General features: G+C 65.5%; 1 protein-coding gene across 4 annotated transcripts in view; it reads left to right on the top strand.

Moving 5' to 3' along the window:
• ZNF652 (zinc finger protein 652) overlaps positions 1 to 17,983 on the top strand; it is a 57,939-nt gene that overhangs the window by 34,074 nt on the left and 5,882 nt on the right. For all 4 annotated transcript variants that reach the window (XM_075580341.1, XM_075580338.1, XM_075580339.1 and 1 more), the window contains exon 4: positions 7,879 to 7,994. In XM_075580341.1, coding sequence (XP_075436456.1) covers positions 7,879 to 7,994 — 116 coding nt within the window. The remainder of the gene's footprint in view (positions 1 to 7,878; positions 7,995 to 17,983) is intronic.

Here is a 17,983-nt window from a genome sequence, read left to right as displayed (position 1 = left end):
GGGGGTCTCCTATATAGGGCTTTCTGTGGGAGTTCCTGTATAGGGCCGCACACGGCTCACTTCGGGATAGGTTATATGTAACTCGGTGTTACCCTTCCCAGGAGATGTCTTTGTTCTGCGCGCACGGTACATAACGTGGCATGGGGGTGGCGCTACAAACACAGCCGCCTCCCGAAGCCGCACCTCGCGTTCCCGTTCTCGCTTACCCCGGCTCTCCGTCCCTCCGGGACACCGGAGAGAAACAACGTGCGCGTATACATCATATATACTGTATATAACCAAACGCGGCATAGTGGTATATGCAGTGACCCTACGCGGCGCCCCCACACATCCCCTCTCACTTTGGGCGTCCCGGTCTGTTTAATCTCTGGGAATCCATGTTTGTCCAACGATGGCCGCCCCTTCTTCCTGCGATCTGCCCCTCCCCCCCGCCGCCATTGTAATTCCATTTTAATAGTCCTTTGCTTAAGAATAACAGAGCATGGAGAGGGGGGAGCGGTTAGACGGTAGAGAGGAGCGTATGGGTAGCCGTAATACAAACAGGATACCTTTTATTTATTCCTGCGGGGGAGGGGGGAGGACACGACGGTTCCCGCTCTGACAGTCACCCCCAGGACAATGTCCCGCTGGAGATCTTCCTGCTGTGTGGGGGATAGTCCCAATAATGTTTTTTGGGGGGTTTGGCATCTGAAAATATTTCTGGTTTTGGGGGGGGGGGGGTAAAATGGGAATGGAAAAGGAAAAACAGCCCCTGTAACCGCCTCTTTGCCCTCTCTCCTCCTCCCCTCTCTATGCCCTCTCTCCTCCTCTTCCCCTCTCTTTGCCCTCTTTCCTCCTCCCCTCTCTTTGCCCTCTCTCCTCCTCCCCTCTCTTTGCCCTCTCTCCTCCTCCTCTCTTTGCCCTCTCTCCTCCTCCCCTCTCTTTGCCCTCTCTCCTCCTCCCCTCTCTTTGCCCTCTCTCCTCCTCCATCTCTTTGCCCTCTCTCCTCCTCCCCTCTCTTTGCCCTCTCTCCTCCTCCTCCCCTCTCTTTGCCCTCTCTCCTCCTCCTCCCCTTTCTTTGCCCTCTCTCCTCCTCCTCCCCTCTCTTTGCCCTCTCTCCTCCTCCTCCCCTGTCTTTGCCCTCTCTCCTCCTCCTCCCCTCTCTTTGCCCTCTCTCCTCCTCTCCTCTTTTTGCCCCCTTCTCCTCCTCCTCTCCTCTCTTTGCCCCCTCTCCTCTCTTTGCCCCTCTCCTCCTCCTCTCCTCTCTTTGCCCTCTTGCCCCCTCTCCTCTCTTTGCCCCTCTCCTCTCTTTGCCCCTCTCCTCTCTTTGCCCCCTCTCCTCTCTTTGCCCCCTCTCCTCTTTGCACCCTCTCTTTGCCCTCTCTTTGCCCCCTCTCCTCTCTTTGCCCCCTCTCCTCTCTTTGCCCCCTCTCCTCTCTTTGCCCCTCTCCTCTCTTTGCCCCCTCTCCTCTCTTTGCCCCCTCTCCTCTCTTTGCCCCTCTCCTCTCTTTGCTCCCTCTCCTCTCTTTGCCCCCTCTCCTCCTTTCTCTCTTTGCCCTCTGCCCCCCTCTCTTTGCCCTCTCTCCTCCTTCTCCGCTCTTTGCCCTCTCTCCTCTCTTTGCCCCCTCTCCTCTCTTTGCCCCCTCTCCTCTCTTTGCCCCCTCTCCTCTTTTTGCCCCCTCTCCTCCTTTCTCTCTTTGCCCTCTCTCCCCCCTCACTTTGCCCCTCTCCTCCTTTCTCTTTGCCCTCTCTCCCCCCTCTCTTTGCCCCCTCTCCTCCTTTCTCTCTTTGCCCTCTCTCCCCCCTCTCTTTGCCCCCTCTCCTCCTTTCTCTCTTACCCTCTCTCCCCCCTCTCTTAGCCCTCTCTCCTCCCCTCTCTTTGCCCTCTCTCCTCCTTTCTCTTTGCACTGCCTGTGTTGCTGAGTCTGCTCCTCTCTGTGCCTACTACACTCCCTCCTCTCCTACTCATCTGTCTCCTCCTTCTCCTTGCCATCTCTCCTGCCCCTCCTTGCCGCCTCTCCTGGGATGACAAGTAGGGGGAAATGGAGACCTGGGTGCACATGGAGGGGGGGTGAGTGCAGAGAGGGGAGGAGAGACAGCAAGGTGAGGAGGAAACAGAGACGGCAAGGAGAGAAGGAGACAGATGAGTATTAGAAGAGGGAGTGTGGTGTGCCCAGAGAGGAGAAGGTACAGTAAGGCGGGGAGGGGAGAGTGCAAAGAGGAGCAGGGCATTCTGGAGGAGAGAGTAAGGTGGGGAAGAGACAGCGAGGCGTTACAGGGAGGGGTGAAAACAGAGTAATGTTTCATTAATAACCTTTAAGATCTGCTAAATCGGCGTATGTTATGCCGGGTACAGCTAGTAATATAGTGAGATATATCTCATCATCTCAGCCCTTATCTCCCCACTGCTGGAGGAAGTCTCCCCAGTGATCTCCCAGGTCCTGCGGTTACAGCCTCTTTTCTCCACGTCGCTCCCACACATTCCCTCATCTCATTCTCCCAGCCCGTGTCTCCCCACTGCTGGAGGAAGTCTCCCCAGTGATCCCCAGGTCCTGCGGTTACAGCCTCTCTTCTCCACGTCACTCCCACACACTCCTCATCCCATCCTCCCCAGCCCGTGTCTCCCCACTGCTGGATGAAGCCTCCCCAGTGATCTCCATCAAGTTCAATCTATGCAACGTTTAGACGATGTAGTCTCCTGTCTTGTGGATGAGAATAATTAGGACAAGACTCCATTGTTCTGGGATTGTCCTGCTCTTCGAGCCGCGTGGAAAGAGTTTTTTTCCCCAAGGATTCTCTCTCCTTCTTTCCCAGCTTCTTCCAAGATTTCCGTTGTAAGTCCATCTTCCCGGGAGCCTTCCCATTCTTCATGGATGGCTTTTGCCACTTCTTCTGGAAGGACGTGTGTTACATCATTGGTGGTTTCCTCTCGCGTGTCCTCTGCTGGATTATGCCCGGTGTTATCTGTGTTCCCGTCCATTTTCACGTAGAAATCCTCAACTCTCTTTATGACAAGGGCACAGTCCTTTATTCTTGATCCGTTGTCTTGTTTGAGTGCGAGGATTTGCTTCGTCCGAATCATCAGTGGCTTTTTCATCTTGAAGCTTTTGCTATCGTTGATGGCCTTCCACCCCTCGTCACCGTTACATTCTCCTATACCTTCAGTTATACGTTTGCGGATTGTCTCGCACACCTCCGCGTATTCACTTCTTATTCTCGCGTTTTGGGATTGCTTCATTTCTTGTCTCATCTGATATGTTCTTATCCTGTTTATTCTCCAACTACAATCTTCATACATTTTCATAATGGTTTAAGTGCCGCCAGACATTTTGAGCTCAAGCAATTTTTCAGTTCTAGTTGAATTTCTCTGCTGTTATTCTTGAGGTTATTGATGTTTATTTGTTTTTGTCTTTGTAATCGTTTTCTTCTTTCTAACTTGGCATTCAGATGAGTTCAGCGAGCCAATCGTGATCACCCCTTGTGTCAAAACGGTTAAGGACAAGCACAGTCTTCAATCACGGGGTTTCTTATTAGCTGGGATATGGGCCATTTCATTGATTCCGTGTCCATTTTCCGTTTGGATTCTTCTGGAAGGAGGAATTCATGATGTAGAAGGTTCTACATTCTGCAAATTCTCCCAGTCGGTCCCCATGTTCATTCTTGTTACCGTAACCAACGGATGATGCTTCTTTCTGCTGGGCACCAATCTTTGCAGAGAAATCTCCACATAACGATCTTGAGGTGACCATTTCCATTGTTACGTTGGTTGATTTCATGGTAGAAGATCTTGAGGTGACCCTTTCCTTGTTACGTTGCTTGATTTCATGGCAGAAGATCTTGAGATGACCATTTCCATTGTTACGTTGGTTGATTTCATGGTAGAAGTCTCCACCTCGTTGTCCGCGTGACTTGATGTTGGAGCATACACTTGGATTATTTGAAGGCTGTATTTTTGTCGCTGAATGATGATTCTGGCCGCTCTTTCTGATGAGCATTCATACGCCTACTGGAGGTTGTTTCTTCATCTCTTGTTAACGATGAAGCCTTCTCCACTGATTCTTCCATTATCTGTAGCTTTGTAACAGAATAGGTGTCTTCTTTTGAGCTCAGTGAGGCTTTCTCCTTACTTCATTAAGGCCGACAATATCCCATAAAATCTTTTCATGTTCCCCTTCCAGCTCTTGTCGGATGGCTTCACTGGAGAGTCCGGCAGGTGTAGGTAGCCAGGTTTAGGTTTGAATGACCATTCTGGGGTCTCTTAGCCCCCTCTGCCTTCATGTCTCCTGACATTGTCACAGGGACAATCCAGCCTCCGGAGAATGAGGGCCATTAACTTTTTGGTGTGTCCCATATTTGGCGGTTGAGGCGTTACTTGCCATGTCGGCCTCATTTGCATGTTGGCGAGTACCTTCCCCACGTTACCCGGGTATATTGTCCAAGCTTTCATAGTATGGGTATACCCACCAGCACAAGTGCCACTATACATCTTCCTGCCAACTTCCCGCCACTTTGATTGCAGCCTGTATATGCCCCCGTGAATGTACAAGACATAGCAAACTGCCAATACAGTCATGATGAAGGTGGTGGTACTTCTAGGAGCCACCGCTCTCATAGGAACTCATCCCCCGGAAGACGCGTTGGCGAAACGTACGTCGGGGCGGCCGTTTACATTTCCCCCTCTCTGCTCCGGACGTATTATCGGCCCTGGCTCCAGGTGGTGAATATCTGGCAATCTTCACATCCAGGACTACTTTTTTTTCTCTTTCTTTTACTGTCTGATAAGTATTGTTACTACGGACTCCGCTAACGGGACTTCATATACTCCTATATGAGCGTAGAAGTAGACAAGGTAGCACATTTGCTGTGCTCCACGCTACCTTGTTTTACTTCTACGGATCTCTCCTTACGGCATGCACGCCGGGATAAATCTATTCGCTACTTCAAGTGACATGGGTCGGTGGGTACATCACTTTCCTTCTGTGCTGATTTTCTATCTATCGAGGCTGTGTTATTTGTCGCTACTTAGCTGGATCTAGAGCTGCCGATGTTCATTTGACCCCCCCATCTGTCGTCCGGCTCGGTTGCAGGGCTTCACCCGGTGGTTACCTCTAGCAGACTCATGACTCTGATCCGGAGGTGCAGCGATCATAGTGAATACTCATGTTGATGTACTGCATCCCTACTACCACCTATGGAATTCATTATCCTGTATCTCTGTGTGGCTTAGCTCGGGGATCCCCCAACTCCCAGTCCTCAAGGACCACTAGCAGTGCAGGTTTTACGGATACCCCAGCTAGAGCGCAGGTGGTTCGGTCAAAACGATTGGGCCACCTGTGCTAATGAGGCTATCCTTAAATCCTGCACTGTTAGCGGCCCTTGAGGACTGGATTTGGGGGATCCCTGGCTTAGCTGGGATCTTTTGGAAGCGCTACATTGGAGATTCCCTTCTCCGTATACACATCCTTCATGAGCGTGTTAGCAGTTTTGCTACATCTTCTGCATTCACTGTGTATTCAAAAGAAAAGCTGACACGCGCGCACGCTCTAGTGATTAAAAAAAATAAAAATTCCAGTTTGTTTTTGAATCCATATAAAGACGATGCTCGCTAGGTAAGACCAGACTGATGACCCCACAATCATGTTGCCGGTTGTCCGTTTCACAGAAGATGGTGATCGTTGTGGGGCTGCCACGGTCTCTTATTTGTCTGGAGAGAATTAAAATGCTAAATCGCAGACTCTTCTCTCCCGAGAGGTATCGTGCGCCCCAGCTGTGCCCAGTCCAATGCACAGAACAAAAGCAGGGAATACGGAGCAGATGGTGTAATAGTCCCAATGCCAATAAATCTCCTTGTACGCCTCGCGGATACACGGCGGTACCTAACATCCCGTTAGGTGAATAATGGCCTGAGGCTGCTGGGATCTTCACTGCTGAGATAGTAAGCAAAGCCACAGGAGAAGCAGACGACTGGTGTAGAAGTGCGCCCCCCCCCTCTCTGTGTCTCATCCCCCCCCCTTTCTCTGAGTGTCTCTTCCAATCCCTGCTTCAGCACGGTCTTGCGTCCTTCCTCTTCCTGGGATTAACAACCCAAGCAGGCTCCGCGACCACCGTCCAGCGAGCCTAGGGGACTGTGCCAGCTTCCACAGCTGGGGAGAACTCTTCTCTGCCCCCCTTCTCTGGGAACAGCAGTCTCTCTCAGCATGGCAGCTCCCTGTGTCTGCCTTTAAAACACTTCCTTGTTCATTCAGCTGTTCATCCTGATTATCTGCAGCTGAACTAGCTACTCTAGGGGGAATTAACTCTGTGTATGCTGGAAAGTCTCATAGCTGCCCTACACAATTGGTTTTACATAATGAGTGGTCTGGTTGATTAGATGGGACATTGTCATCCTGCGCAAATCACAGAACTAGAGTAATGTACGTGTGGGGGCAGGTTCTCCTCTCTCACAGGCAGCACAGTACTAGAGTAATGTACGTGTGGGGGCAGGTTCTCCTCTCTCACAGGCAGCACAGTACTAGTGTAATGTACGCATGGGGGCAGGTTCTCTCTCTCACAGGCAGCACAGTACTAGTGTAATGTACGCATGGGGGCAGGTTCTCCTCTCTCACAGGCAGCACAGTACTAGTGTAATGTACGCATGGGGGCAGGTTCTCCTCTCTCACGGGGCAGATCACTGTACTAGAGTAATGTACGCATGGGGGCAGGTTCTCCTCTCTCACGGGGCAGATCACTGTACTAGAGTAATGTACGCATGGGGGCAGGTTCTCTCTCTCACGGGCAGCACAGTACTAGAGTAATGTACGCATGGGGGCAGGTTCTCCTCTCTCACAGGCAGCACAGTACTAGTGTAATGTACGCATGGGGGCAGGTTCTCCCCTCTCACGGGGCAGATCACAGTACTAGTGTAATGTACGTGTGGGGGCAGGTTCTCCTCTCTCACAGGCAGCACAGTACTAGAGTAATGTACGTGTGGGGGCAGGTTCTCCTCTCTCACAGGCAGCACAGTACTAGTGTAATGTACGTGTGGGGGCAGGTTCTCCTCTCTCACAGGCAGCACAGTACTAGAGTAATGTACGTGTGGGGGCAGGTTCTCCTCTCTCACAGGCAGCACAGTACTAGAGTAATGTACGTATGGGGACAGGTTCTCCTCTCTCACAGGCAGCACAGTACTAGTGTAATGTACGCATGGGGGCAGGTTCTCCTCTCTCACGGGGCAGATCACTGTACTAGAGTAATATACGTATGAGGACAGGTTCTCCCCCCTCAGGCGGGGCCTGGGTTCTCTCCCCTCGGGCGGGGCCTGGGTTCTACCCCCTCGGGCGGGGCCTGGGTTCTCCCCCCTCGGGCGGGGCCTGGGTTCTCCCCCCTCGGGCGGGGCCTGGGTTCTCCCCCCTCGGGCGGGGCCTGGGTTCTCCCCCCTCGGGCGGGACCTGGGTTCTCCCCCCTCGGGCGGGGCCTGGGTTCTCCCCCCTCGGGCGCGGCCTGGGTTCTCCCCCCTCGGGCGGGGCCTGGGTTCTCCCCCCTCGGGCGGGGCCTGGGTTCTCCCCCTCGGGCGGGGCCTGGGTTCTCCCCCCTCGGGCAGGGCCTGGGTTCTCCCCCCTCGGGCGGGGCCCGGGTTCTCCCCCCTCGGGCGGGGCCGGGTTCTCCCCCCTCGGGCGGGGCCCGGGTTCTCCCCCCTCTGGCGGGTCGGGGCCCGGGTTCTCCCCCCTCGGACGGGTCGGGGCCCGGGTTCTCCAACCTCCGGCGGGTGGGGGCCCGGGTTCTCCCCCCTCGGACGGGTCGGGGCCCGGATTCTCCCCCCTCGGGCGGCGCGGTGATCGGATTCTCCCACCTCGGGCGGCGCGGTGATCGGATTCTCCCCCCTCCGGCGGGTCGGTGATCGGAGATGTTTGTCTCCCGCAGCTCACACGAAGGACATGCCGTTTACTTGCGAGACGTGCGGGAAGTCGTTCAAGAGAAGCATGTCTCTGAAAGTGCACTCCCTGCAGCACTCGGGGGAGAAGCCGTTCCGGTGTGAGGTGAGAAACGTGTGCGGTCATCCCCCCCACCCCCCCGGTCTGTGTCCTCTCTCGTCCCCGTCCCCCGGTCTGTGTCCTCTCCCGTCCCCCGCCCCCAGTCTGTGTCCCGCCCCCCGCCCACAGTCTGTGTCCCGTCCCCCGCCCCCAGTCTGTGTCCCGCCCCCCGCCCACAGTCTGTGTCCCGTCCCCCGCCCCCCGCCCACAGTCTGTGTCCCGTCCCCCGGTCTGTGTCCCGCCCCCGATCTGTGTCCCGCCCCCGGTCTGTGTCCCGTCCCCCGTCTGTGTCCCGTCCCCCGCCCCCTGTCTGTGTCCCGCCCCCTGTCTGTGTCCCGTCCCCCGCCCCCTGTCTGTGTCCCGTCCCCCGCCCCCTGTCTGTGTCCCGTCCCCCGCCCCCTGTCTGTGTCCCGTCCCCCGCCCCCTGTCTGTGTCCCGTCCCCCGCCCCCTGTCTGTGTCCCGTCCCCCGCCCCCTGTCTGTGTCCCGTCCCCCCGCCCCCTGTCTGTGTCCCGTCCCCCCGCCCCCGGTCTGTGTCCCGTCCCCCGGTCTGTGTCCCGCCCCCGGTCTGTGTCCCGCCCCCTGTCTGTGTCCCGCCCCCCGCCCCCTTTCTGTGTCCCGCCCCCTGTCTGTGTCCCGCCCCCTGTCTGTGTCCCGCCCCCTGTCTGTGTCCCGCCCCCCGCCCCCGGTCATTGTCCCGCCCCCGGTCTGTGTCCCGCCCCCTGTCTGTGTCCCGTCCCCCGCCCCCTGTCTGTGTCCCGTCCCCCGCCCCCTGTCTGTGTCCCGTCCCCCGCCCCCTGTCTGTGTCCCGCCCCCTGTCTGTGTCCCGTCCCCCCGCCCCCTGTCTATGTCCCGTCCCCCTGTCTGTGTCCCGCCCCCTGTCTGTGTCCCGCCCCCTGTCTGTGTCCCGTCCCCCCGCCCCCTGTCTATGTCCCGTCCCCCGGTCTGTGTCCCGCCCCCTGTCTGTGTCCCGTCCCCCCGCCCCCGGTCTGTGTCCCGTCCCCCGGTCTGTGTCCCGCCCCCGGTCTGTGTCCCGCCCCCGGTCTGTGTCCCGCCCCCGGTCTGTGTCCCGCCCCCGGTCTGTGTCCCGCCCCCTGTCTGTGTCCCGCCCCCTGTCTGTGTCCCGCCCCCTGTCTGTCCCGCCCCCCGCCCCCGGTCTGTGTCCCGCCCCCTTTCTGTGTCCCGCCCCCTGTCTGTGTCCCGCCCCCTGTCTGTCCCGCCCCTCGCCCCCTGTCTGTGTCCCGCCCCCCGCCCCCGGTCTGTGTCCCGCCCCCTTTCTGTGTCCCGCCCCCTGTCTGTGTCCCGTCCCCCGGTCTGTGTCCCGTCCCCCGCCCCCTGTCTGTGTCCCGTCCCCCGGTCTGTGTCCCGTCCCCCGCCCCCTGTCTGTGTCCATCCCCCGGTCTGTGTCCCGTCCCCCGGTCTGTGTCCCGTCCCCCGGTCTGTGTCCCGTCCCCCGGTCTGTGTCCCGTCCCCCGGTCTGTGTCCCGTCCCCCGGTCTGTGTCCCGTCCCCGGTCTGTGTCCCGTCCCCCGGTCTGTGTCCCGTCCCCCGGTCTGTGTCCCGTCCCCCGGTCTGTGTCCCGTCCCCCGGTCTGTGTCCCGTCCCCCGGTCTGTGTCCCGTCCCCCGGTCTGTGTCCCGTCCCCCGGTCTGTGTCCCGTCCCCCGGTCTGTGTCCCGTCCCCCGGTCTGTGTCCCGTCCCCCGGTCTGTGTCCCGTCCCCCGGTCTGTGTCCCGTCCCCCGGTCTGTGTCCCGTCCCCCGGTCTGTGTCCCGTCCCCCGGTCTGTGTCCCGTCCCCCGGTCTGTGTCCCGTCCCCCGGTCTGTGTCCCGTCCCCCGGTCTGTGTCCCGTCCCCCGGTCTGTGTCCCGTCCCCCGCCCCCGGTCTGTGTCCCGTCCCCCGCCCCCGGTCTGTGTCCCGTCCCCCGCCCCCGGTCTGTGTCCCGTCCCCCGCCCCCGGTCTGTGTCCCGTCCCCCGGTCTGTGTCCCGTCCCCCGGTCTGTGTCCCGTCCCCCGGTCTGTGTCCCGTCCCCCGGTCTGTGTCCCGTCCCCCGGTCTGTGTCCCGCCCCCCGGTCTGTGTCCCGCCCCCCGGTCTGTGTCCCGTCCCCCGGTCTGTGTCCCGTCCCCCGGTCTGTGTCCCGTGCCCCGGTCTGTGTCCCGTGCCCCGGTCTGTGTCCCGCCCCCGGTCTGTGTCCCGTGCCCCGGTCTGTGTCCCGCCCCCGGTCTGTGTCCCGTCCCCCGGTCTGTGTCCCGTCCCCCGGTCTGTGTCCCGTCCCCCGCCCCCTGTCTGTGTCCCGTCCCCCGGTCTGTGTCCCGTCCCCCGGTCTGTGTCCCGTCCCCCGGTCTGTGTCCCGTCCCCCGGTCTGTGTCCCGTCCCCCCGTCTGTGTCCCGTCCCCCGGTCTGTGTCCCATCCCCCGGTCTGTGTCCCGTCCCCCGTCCCCCGGTCTGTGTCCCGTCCCCCGCCCCCGGTCTGTGTCCCGTCCCCCGCCCCCGGTCTGTGTCCCGCCCCCGGTCTGTGTCCCGTCCCCCGGTCTGTGTCCCTTCCCCCGGTCTGTGTCCCGTCCCCCGGTCTGTGTCCCGTCCCCCGGTCTGTGTCCCGTCCCCCGGTCTGTGTCCCGTCCCCCGGTCTGTGTCCCGTCCCCCGGTCTGTGTCCCGCCCCCCGCCCCCTGTCTGTGTCCATCCCCAGGTCTGTGTCCCGTCCCCCGCCCCCGGTCTGTGTCCCGTCCCCCGGTCTGTGTCCCGTCCCCCGGTCTGTGTCCCGTCCCCCGGTCTGTGTCCCGCCCCCCGCCCCCTGTCTGTGTCCCGTCCCCCGCCCCCTGTCTGTGTCCCGCCCCCCGCCCCCTGTCTGTGTCCCGTCCCCGGTCTGTGTCCCGTCCCCTGTCTGTGTCCCGCCCCCCGCCCCCTGTCTGTGTCCCGCCCCCCGCCCCCTGTCTGTGTCCCGCCCCCCGGTCTGTGTCCCGCCCCCGGTCTGTGTCCCGCCCCCGGTCTGTGTCCCGCCCCCCGGTCTGTGTCCCGCCCCCCGCCCCCTGTCTGTGTCCCGCCCCCTGTCTGTGTCCCGTCCCCCGGTCTGTGTCCCGTCCCCTGTCTGTGTCCCGCCCCCGGTCTGTGTCCCGTCCCCTGTCTGTGTCCCGCCCCCGGTCTGTGTCCCGCCCCCTGTCTGTGTCCCGCCCCCCGCCCCCTGTCTGTGTCCCGCCCCCCGCCCCCTGTCTGTGTCCCGCCCCCTGTCTGTGTCCCGCCCCCGGTCTGTGTCCCGTCCCCCGCCCCCTGTCTGTGTCCCGCCCCCCGCCCCCTGTCTGTGTCCCGTCCCCTGTCTGTGTCCCGCCCCGTCTGTGTCCCGCCCCCCGCCCCCTGTCTGTGTCCCGCCCCCTGTCTGTGTCCCGCCCCCCGCCCCCTGTCTGTGTACCGCCCCCCGCCCCCTGTCTGTGTCCCGCCCCCCGCCCCCTGTCTGTGTCCCGTCCCCCGGTCTGTGTCCCGCCCCCGGTCTGTGTCCCGTCCCCCGGTCTGTGCCCCGCCCCCTGTCTGTGTCCCGCCCCCTGTCTGTGTCCCGCCCCCGGTCTGTGTCCCGTCTCCCGCCCCCTGTCTGTGTCCTGCCCCCCGCCCCCTGTCTGTGTCCCGCCCCCTGTCTGTGTCCCGCCCCCGGTCTGTGTCCCGCCCCCTGTCTGTGTCCCGCCCCCCGCCCCCTGTCTGTGTCCCGCCCCCTGTCTGTGTCCCGCCCCCCGCCCCCTGTCTGTGTCCCGCCCCCTGTCTGTGTCCCGCCCCCCGCCCCCTGTCTGTGTCCCGTCCCCTGTCTGTGTCCCGCCCCCGGTCTGTGTCCCGTCTCCCGCCCCCTGTCTGTGTCCCGTCCCCCGCCCCCTGTCTGTGTCCCGCCCCCTGTCTGTGTCCCGTCCCCTGTCTGTGTCCCGCCCCCGGTCTGTGTCCCGTCTCCCGCCCCCGGTCTGTGTCCCGCCCCCTGTCTGTGTCCCGTCCCCCGCCCCCTGTCTGTGTCCCGTCCCCCGCCCCCTGTCTGTGTCCCGTACCCCGCCCCCGGTCTGTGTCCCGTCCCCCGCCCCCTGTCTGTGTCCCGTCTCCCGCCCCCTGTCTGTGTCCCGTCCCCTGTCTGTGTCCCGTCTCCCGCCCCCTGTCTGTGTCCCGTCCCCCGCCCCCTGTCTGTGTCCCGCCCCCTGTCTGTGTCCCGCCCCCTGTCTGTGTCCCGTCCCCCCGCCCCCTGTCTGTGTCCCGCCCCCTGTCTGTGTCCCGCCCCCTGTCTGTGTCCCGCCCCCTGTCTGTGTCCCGCCCCCTGTCTGTGTCCCGCCCCCTGTCTGTGTCCCGCCCCCTGTCTGTGTCCCGCCCCCTGTCTGTGTCCCGCCCCCGGTCTGTGTCCCGTCCCCGGTCTGTGTCCCGCCCCCTGTCTGTGTCCCGCCCCCGGTCTGTGTCCCGTCTCCCGCCCCCTGTCTGTGTCCCGCCCCCCGCCCCCTGTCTGTGTCCCGCCCCCCGCCCCCTGTCTGTGTCCCGCCCCCCGCCCCCTGTCTGTGTCCCGCCCCCCGCCCCCTGTCTGTGTCCCGCCCCCTGTCTGTGTCCCGCCCCCTGTCTGTGTCCCGCCCCCCGCCCCCTGTCTGTGTCCCGCCCCCGGTCTGTGTCCCGCCCCCTGTCTGTGTCCCGCCCCCCGCCCCCTGTCTGTGTCCCGCCCCCTGTCTGTGTCCCGTCCCCTGTCTGTGTCCCGCCCCCGGTCTGTGTCCCGCCCCCTGTCTGTGTCCCGCCCCCCGCCCCCTGTCTGTGTCCCGCCCCCCGCCCCCTGTCTGTGTCCCGCCCCCTGTCTGTGTCCCGCCCCCGGTCTGTGTCCCGTCCCCCGCCCCCTGTCTGTGTCCCGCCCCCCGCCCCCTGTCTGTGTCCCGCCCCCTGTCTGTGTCCCGCCCCCCGCCCCCTGTCTGTGTCCCGCCCCCTGTCTGTGTCCCGCCCCCTGTCTGTGTCCCGTCCCCTGTCTGTGTCCCGCCCCCGGTCTGTGTCCCGTCCCCCGCCCCCTGTCTGTGTCCCGTCCCCCGCCCCCTGTCTGTGTCCCGCCCCCTGTCTGTGTCCCGTCCCCCCGTCCCCCGGTCTGTGTCCCGCCCCCTGTCTGTGTCCCGCCCCCTGTCTGTGTCCCGCCCCCCGCCCCCCCCGCCCCCCGCCCCCCCCGCCCCCTGTCTGTGTCCCGCCCCCTGTCTGTGTCCCGCCCCCGGTCTGTGTCCCGCCCCCGGTCTGTGTCCCGCCCCCAGTCTGTGTCCCGCCCCCTGTCTGTGTCCCGTCCCCCGGTCTGTGTCCCGTCCCCCGGTCTGTGTCCCGCCCCCTGTCTGTGTCCCGTCCCCCGCCCCCGGTCTGTGTCCCGTCCCCCGCCCCCCTGTCTGTGTCCCGCCCCCGGTCTGTGTCCCGTCCCCCGCCCCCTGTCTGTGTCCCGCCCCCTGTCTGTGTCCCGTCCCCCGCCCCCTGTCTGTGTCCCGTCCCCCCGCCCCCTGTCTGTGTCCCGTCCCCCCGCCCCCTGTCTGTGTCCCGTCCCCCGCCCCCTGTCTGTGTCCCGTCCCCCGCCCCCTGTCTGTGTCCCGTCCCCCGCCCCCTGTCTGTGTCCCGTCTCCCGCCCCCTGTCTGTGTCCCGCCCCCGGTCTGTGTCCCGTCCCCCCGCCCCCGGTCTGTGTCCCGCCCCCTGTCTGTGTCCCATCCCCCGGTCTGTGTCCCGTCCCCCGCCCCCTGTCTGTGTCCCGTCCCCCGGTCTGTGTCCCGTCCCCCTGTCTGTGTCCCGTCCCCCGGTCTGTGTCCCGTCCCCCGGTCTGTGTCCCGCCCCCCGCCCCCGGTCTGTGTCCCGCCCCCTGTCTGTGTCCCGCCCCCCGCCCCCTGTCTGTGTCCCGTCTCCCGCTCCCTGTCTGTGTCCCGCCCCCGGTCTGTGTCCCGTCCCCCCGCCCCCGGTCTGTGTCCCGCCCCCTGTCTGTGTCCCATCCCCCGGTCTGTGTCCCGTCCCCCGCCCCCTGTCTGTGTCCCGTCCCCCGGTCTGTGTCCCGTCCCCCGGTCTGTGTCCCGTCCCCCGGTCTGTGTCCCGCCCCCCGCCCCCTGTCTGTGTCCCGTCCCCTGTCTGTGTCCCGCCCCCTGTCTGTGTCCCGCCCCCCGCCCCCTGTCTGTGTCCCGCCCCCTGTCTGTGTCCCGCCCCCCGCCCCCTGTCTGTGTCCCGTCCCCTGTCTGTGTCCCGCCCCCGGTCTGTGTCCCGTCTCCCGCCCCCTGTCTGTGTCCCGTCCCCCGCCCCCTGTCTGTGTCCCGTCCCCCGCCCCCTGTCTGTGTCCCGTCCCCCGGTCTGTGTCCCGCCCCCTGTCTGTGTCCCGTCCCCCCGTCCCCCTGTCTGTGTCCCGCCCCCTGTCTGTGTCCCGCCCCCTGTCTGTGTCCCGCCCCCCGCCCCCTGTCTGTGTCCCGCCCCCGGTCTGTGTCCCGCCCCCCCCGCCCCCTGTCTGTGTCCCGCCCCCTGTCTGTGTCCCGCCCCCGGTCTGTGTCCCGCCCCCGGTCTGTGTCCCGCCCCCGGTCTGTGTCCCGCCCCCGGTCTGTGTCCCGTCCCCCGCCCCCTGTCTGTGTCCCGTCCCCCGCCCCCTGTCTGTGTCCCGCCCCCTGTCTGTGTCCCGTCCCCCGCCCCCTGTCTGTGTCCCGTCCCCCCGCCCCCTGTCTGTGTCCCGTCCCCCGCCCCCTGTCTGTGTCCCGTCCCCCGCCCCCTGTCTGTGTCCCGTCTCCCGCCCCCTGTCTGTGTCCCGCCCCCTGTCTGTGTCCCGTCTCCCGCCCCCTGTCTGTGTCCCGCCCCCGGTCTGTGTCCCGTCCCCCCGCCCCCGGTCTGTGTCCCGCCCCCTGTCTGTGTCCCATCCCCCGGTCTGTGTCCCGTCCCCCGCCCCCTGTCTGTGTCCCGTCCCCCGGTCTGTGTCCCGTCCCCCGGTCTGTGTCCCGTCCCCCGGTCTGTGTCCCGCCCCCCGCCCCCGGTCTGTGTCCCGCCCCCTGTCTGTGTCCCGCCCCCCGCCCCCTGTCTGTGTCCCGTCTCCCGCCCCCTGTCTGTGTCCCGCCCCCTGTCTGTGTCCCGTCTCCCGCCCCCTGTCTGTGTCCCGCCCCCGGTCTGTGTCCCGTCCCCCCGCCCCCGGTCTGTGTCCCGCCCCCTGTCTGTGTCCCATCCCCCGGTCTGTGTCCCGTCCCCCGCCCCCTGTCTGTTTCCCGTCCCCCGGTCTGTGTCCCGTCCCCCGGTCTGTGTCCCGTCCCCCCGCCCCCGGTCTGTGTCCCGTCCCCCGCCCCCGGTCTGTGTCCCGTCCCCCGGTCTGTGTCCCGTCCCCCGGTCTGTGTCCCGTCCCCCGGTCTGTGTCCCGTCCCCCGGTCTGTGTCCCGTCCCCCGGTCTGTGTCCCGTCCCCCGGTCTGTGTCCCGCCCCCCGCCCCCGGTCTGTGTCCCGCCCCCTGTCTGTGTCCCGCCCCCCGCCCCCTGTCTGTGTTCCGCCCCCTGTCTGTGTCCCGTCCCCCGGTCTGTGTCCCGTCTCCCGCCCCCGGTCTGTGTCCCGTCTCCCGCCCCCGGTCTGTGTCCCGTCCCCCGCCCCCGGTCTGTGTCCCGTCCCCCGCCCCCGGTCTGTGTCCCGCCCCCTGTCTGTGTCCCGCCCCCTGTCTGTGTCCCGCCCCCCGCCCCCGGTCTGTGTCCCGTCTCCCGCCCCCTGTCTGTGTCCCGTCCCCCGCCCCCGGTCTGTGTCCCGCCCCCTGTCTGTGTCCCGCCCCCTGTCTGTGTCCCGTCCCCCGGTCTGTGTCCCGTCCCCTGTCTGTGTCCCGTCCCCCGGTCTGTGTCCCGTCCCCCGGTCTGTGTCCCGTCCCCCGCCCCCTGTCTGTGTCCCGTGTCCCGGTCTGTGTCCCGTCCCCCGGTCTGTGTCCCGTCCCCCGCCCCCTGTCTGTGTCCCGTCCCCCGGTCTGTGTCCCGTCCCCCGCCCCCTGTCTGTGTCCCGTCCCCCGGTCTTTGTCCCGTCCCCCGGTCTGTGTCCCGTCCCCCGGTCTGTGTCCCGTCCCCCGGTCTGTGTCCCGTCCCCCGGTCTGTGTCCCGCCTTCGGTCTGTGTCCCGTCCCCCGGTCTGTGTCCCGTCCCCTGTCTGTGTCCCGTCCCCTGGTCTGTGTCCCGTCCCCTGTCTGTGTCCCGTCCCCCTGTCTGTGTCCCGTCCCCCTGTCTGTGTCCCGTCCCCCTGTCTGTGTCCCGTCCCCCGGTCTGTGTCCCATCCCCCGGTCTGTGTCCCGTCCCCCGCCCCCTGTCTGTGTCCCGTCCCCCGGTCTGTGTCCCATCCCCCGGTCTGTGTCCCGTCCCCCGCCCCCTGTCTGTGTCCCGTCCCCCGGTCTGTGTCCCATCCCCCGGTCTGTGTCCCGTCCCCCGCCCCCTGTCTGTGTCCCGTCCCCCGGTCTGTGTCCCATCCCCCGGTCTGTGTCCCGTCCCCCCGCCCCCGGTCTGTGTCCCGTCCCCCGGTCTGTGTCCCGTCCCCCGGTCTGTGTCCCGTCCCCCGGTCTGTGTCCCGTCCCCCGGTCTGTGTCCCGTCCCCCGGTCTGTGTCCCGCCCCCCGGTCTGTGTCCCGCCCCCCGCCCCCTGTCTGTGTCCCGTCCCCCATCTGTGTCCCGTCCCCCGCCCCCTGTCTGTGTCCCGCCCCCGGTCTGTGTCCCGCCCCCGGTCTGTGTCCCGCCCCCCGCCCCCGGTCTGTGTCCCGCCCCCCGCCCCCGGTCTGTGTCCCGCCCCCCGCCCCCGGTCTGTGTCCCGCCCCCTGTCTGTGTCCCGTCCCCCGGTCTGTGTCCCGTCCCCCGCCCCCGGTCTGTGTCCCGCCCCCGGTCTGTGTCCCGCCCCCGGTCTGTGTCCCGTCCCCCGCCCCCTGTCTGTGTCCCGTCCCCCTGTCTGTGTCCCGTCCCCCGCCCCCTGTCTGTGTCCCGCCCCCGGTCTGTGTCCCGTCCCCCGCCCCCTGTCTGTGTCCCGCCCCCGGTCTGTGTCCCGCCCCCGGTCTGTGTCCCGTCCCCCGCCCCCTGTCTGTGTCCCGCCCCCGGTCTGTGTCCCGTCCCCCACCCCCGGTCTGTGTCCCGTCTCCCGCCCCCGGTCTGTGTCCCGCCCCCTGTCTGTGTCCCGCCCCCCGCCCCCTGTCTGTGTCCCGCCCCCTGTCTGTGTCCCGCCCCCTGTCTGTGTCCCGCCCCCTGTCTGTGTCCCGCCCCCTGTCTGTGTCCCGCCCCCTGTCTGTGTCCCGCCCCCTGTCTGTGTCCCGTCTCCCGCCCCCTGTCTGTGTCCCGTCTCCCGCCCCCTGTCTGTGTCCCGCCCCCGGTCTGTGTCCCGTCTCCCGCCCCCGGTCTGTGTCCCGTGTCCCGCCCCCGGTCTGTGTCCCGTCCCCCGCCCCCTGTCTGTGTCCCGCCCCCTGTCTGTGTCCCGCCCCCTGTCTGTGTCCTGTCCCCCTGTCTGTGTCCTGTCCCCCGGTCTGTGTCCCGTCCCCCGGTCTGTGTCCCGTCCCCCGCCCCCTTTCTGTGTCCCGCCCCCTGTCTGTGTCCCGCCCCCCGCCCCCGGTCTGTGTCCCGCCCCCTGTCTGTGTCCCGCCCCCTGTCTGTGTCCCGTCCCCCGGTCTGTGTCCCGTCCCCCGGTCTGTGTCCCGTCCCCCGCCCCCTGTCTGTGTCCCGTCCCCCGGTCTGTGTCCCGTCCCCCGCCCCCTGTCTGTGTCCCGTCCCCCGGTCTGTGTCCCGTCCCCCGGTCTGTGTCCCGTCCCCCGGTCTGTGTCCCGTCCCCCGGTCTGTGTCCCGTCCCCCGGTCTGTGTCCCGTCCCCCGGTTTGTGTCCCGTCCCCCGGTCTGTGTCCCGTCCCCCGGTCTGTGTCCCGTCCCCCGGTCTGTGTCCCGTCCCCCGGTCTGTGTCCCGTCCCCCGGTCTGTGTCCCGTCCCCCGGTCTGTGTCCCGTCCCCCGGTCTGTGTCCCGTCCCCCGGTCTGTGTCCCGTCCCCCGGTCTGTGTCCCGTCCCCCGGTCTGTGTCCCGCCCCCCGCCCCCGGTCTGTGTCC

The sequence above is a fragment of the Ascaphus truei genome, chromosome 23 (assembly GCF_040206685.1).
Source record: "Ascaphus truei isolate aAscTru1 chromosome 23, aAscTru1.hap1, whole genome shotgun sequence".
Classification (NCBI taxonomy): domain Eukaryota; kingdom Metazoa; phylum Chordata; class Amphibia; order Anura; family Ascaphidae; genus Ascaphus; species Ascaphus truei.
This window is presented reverse-complemented; position numbering and strand designations above follow the sequence as displayed.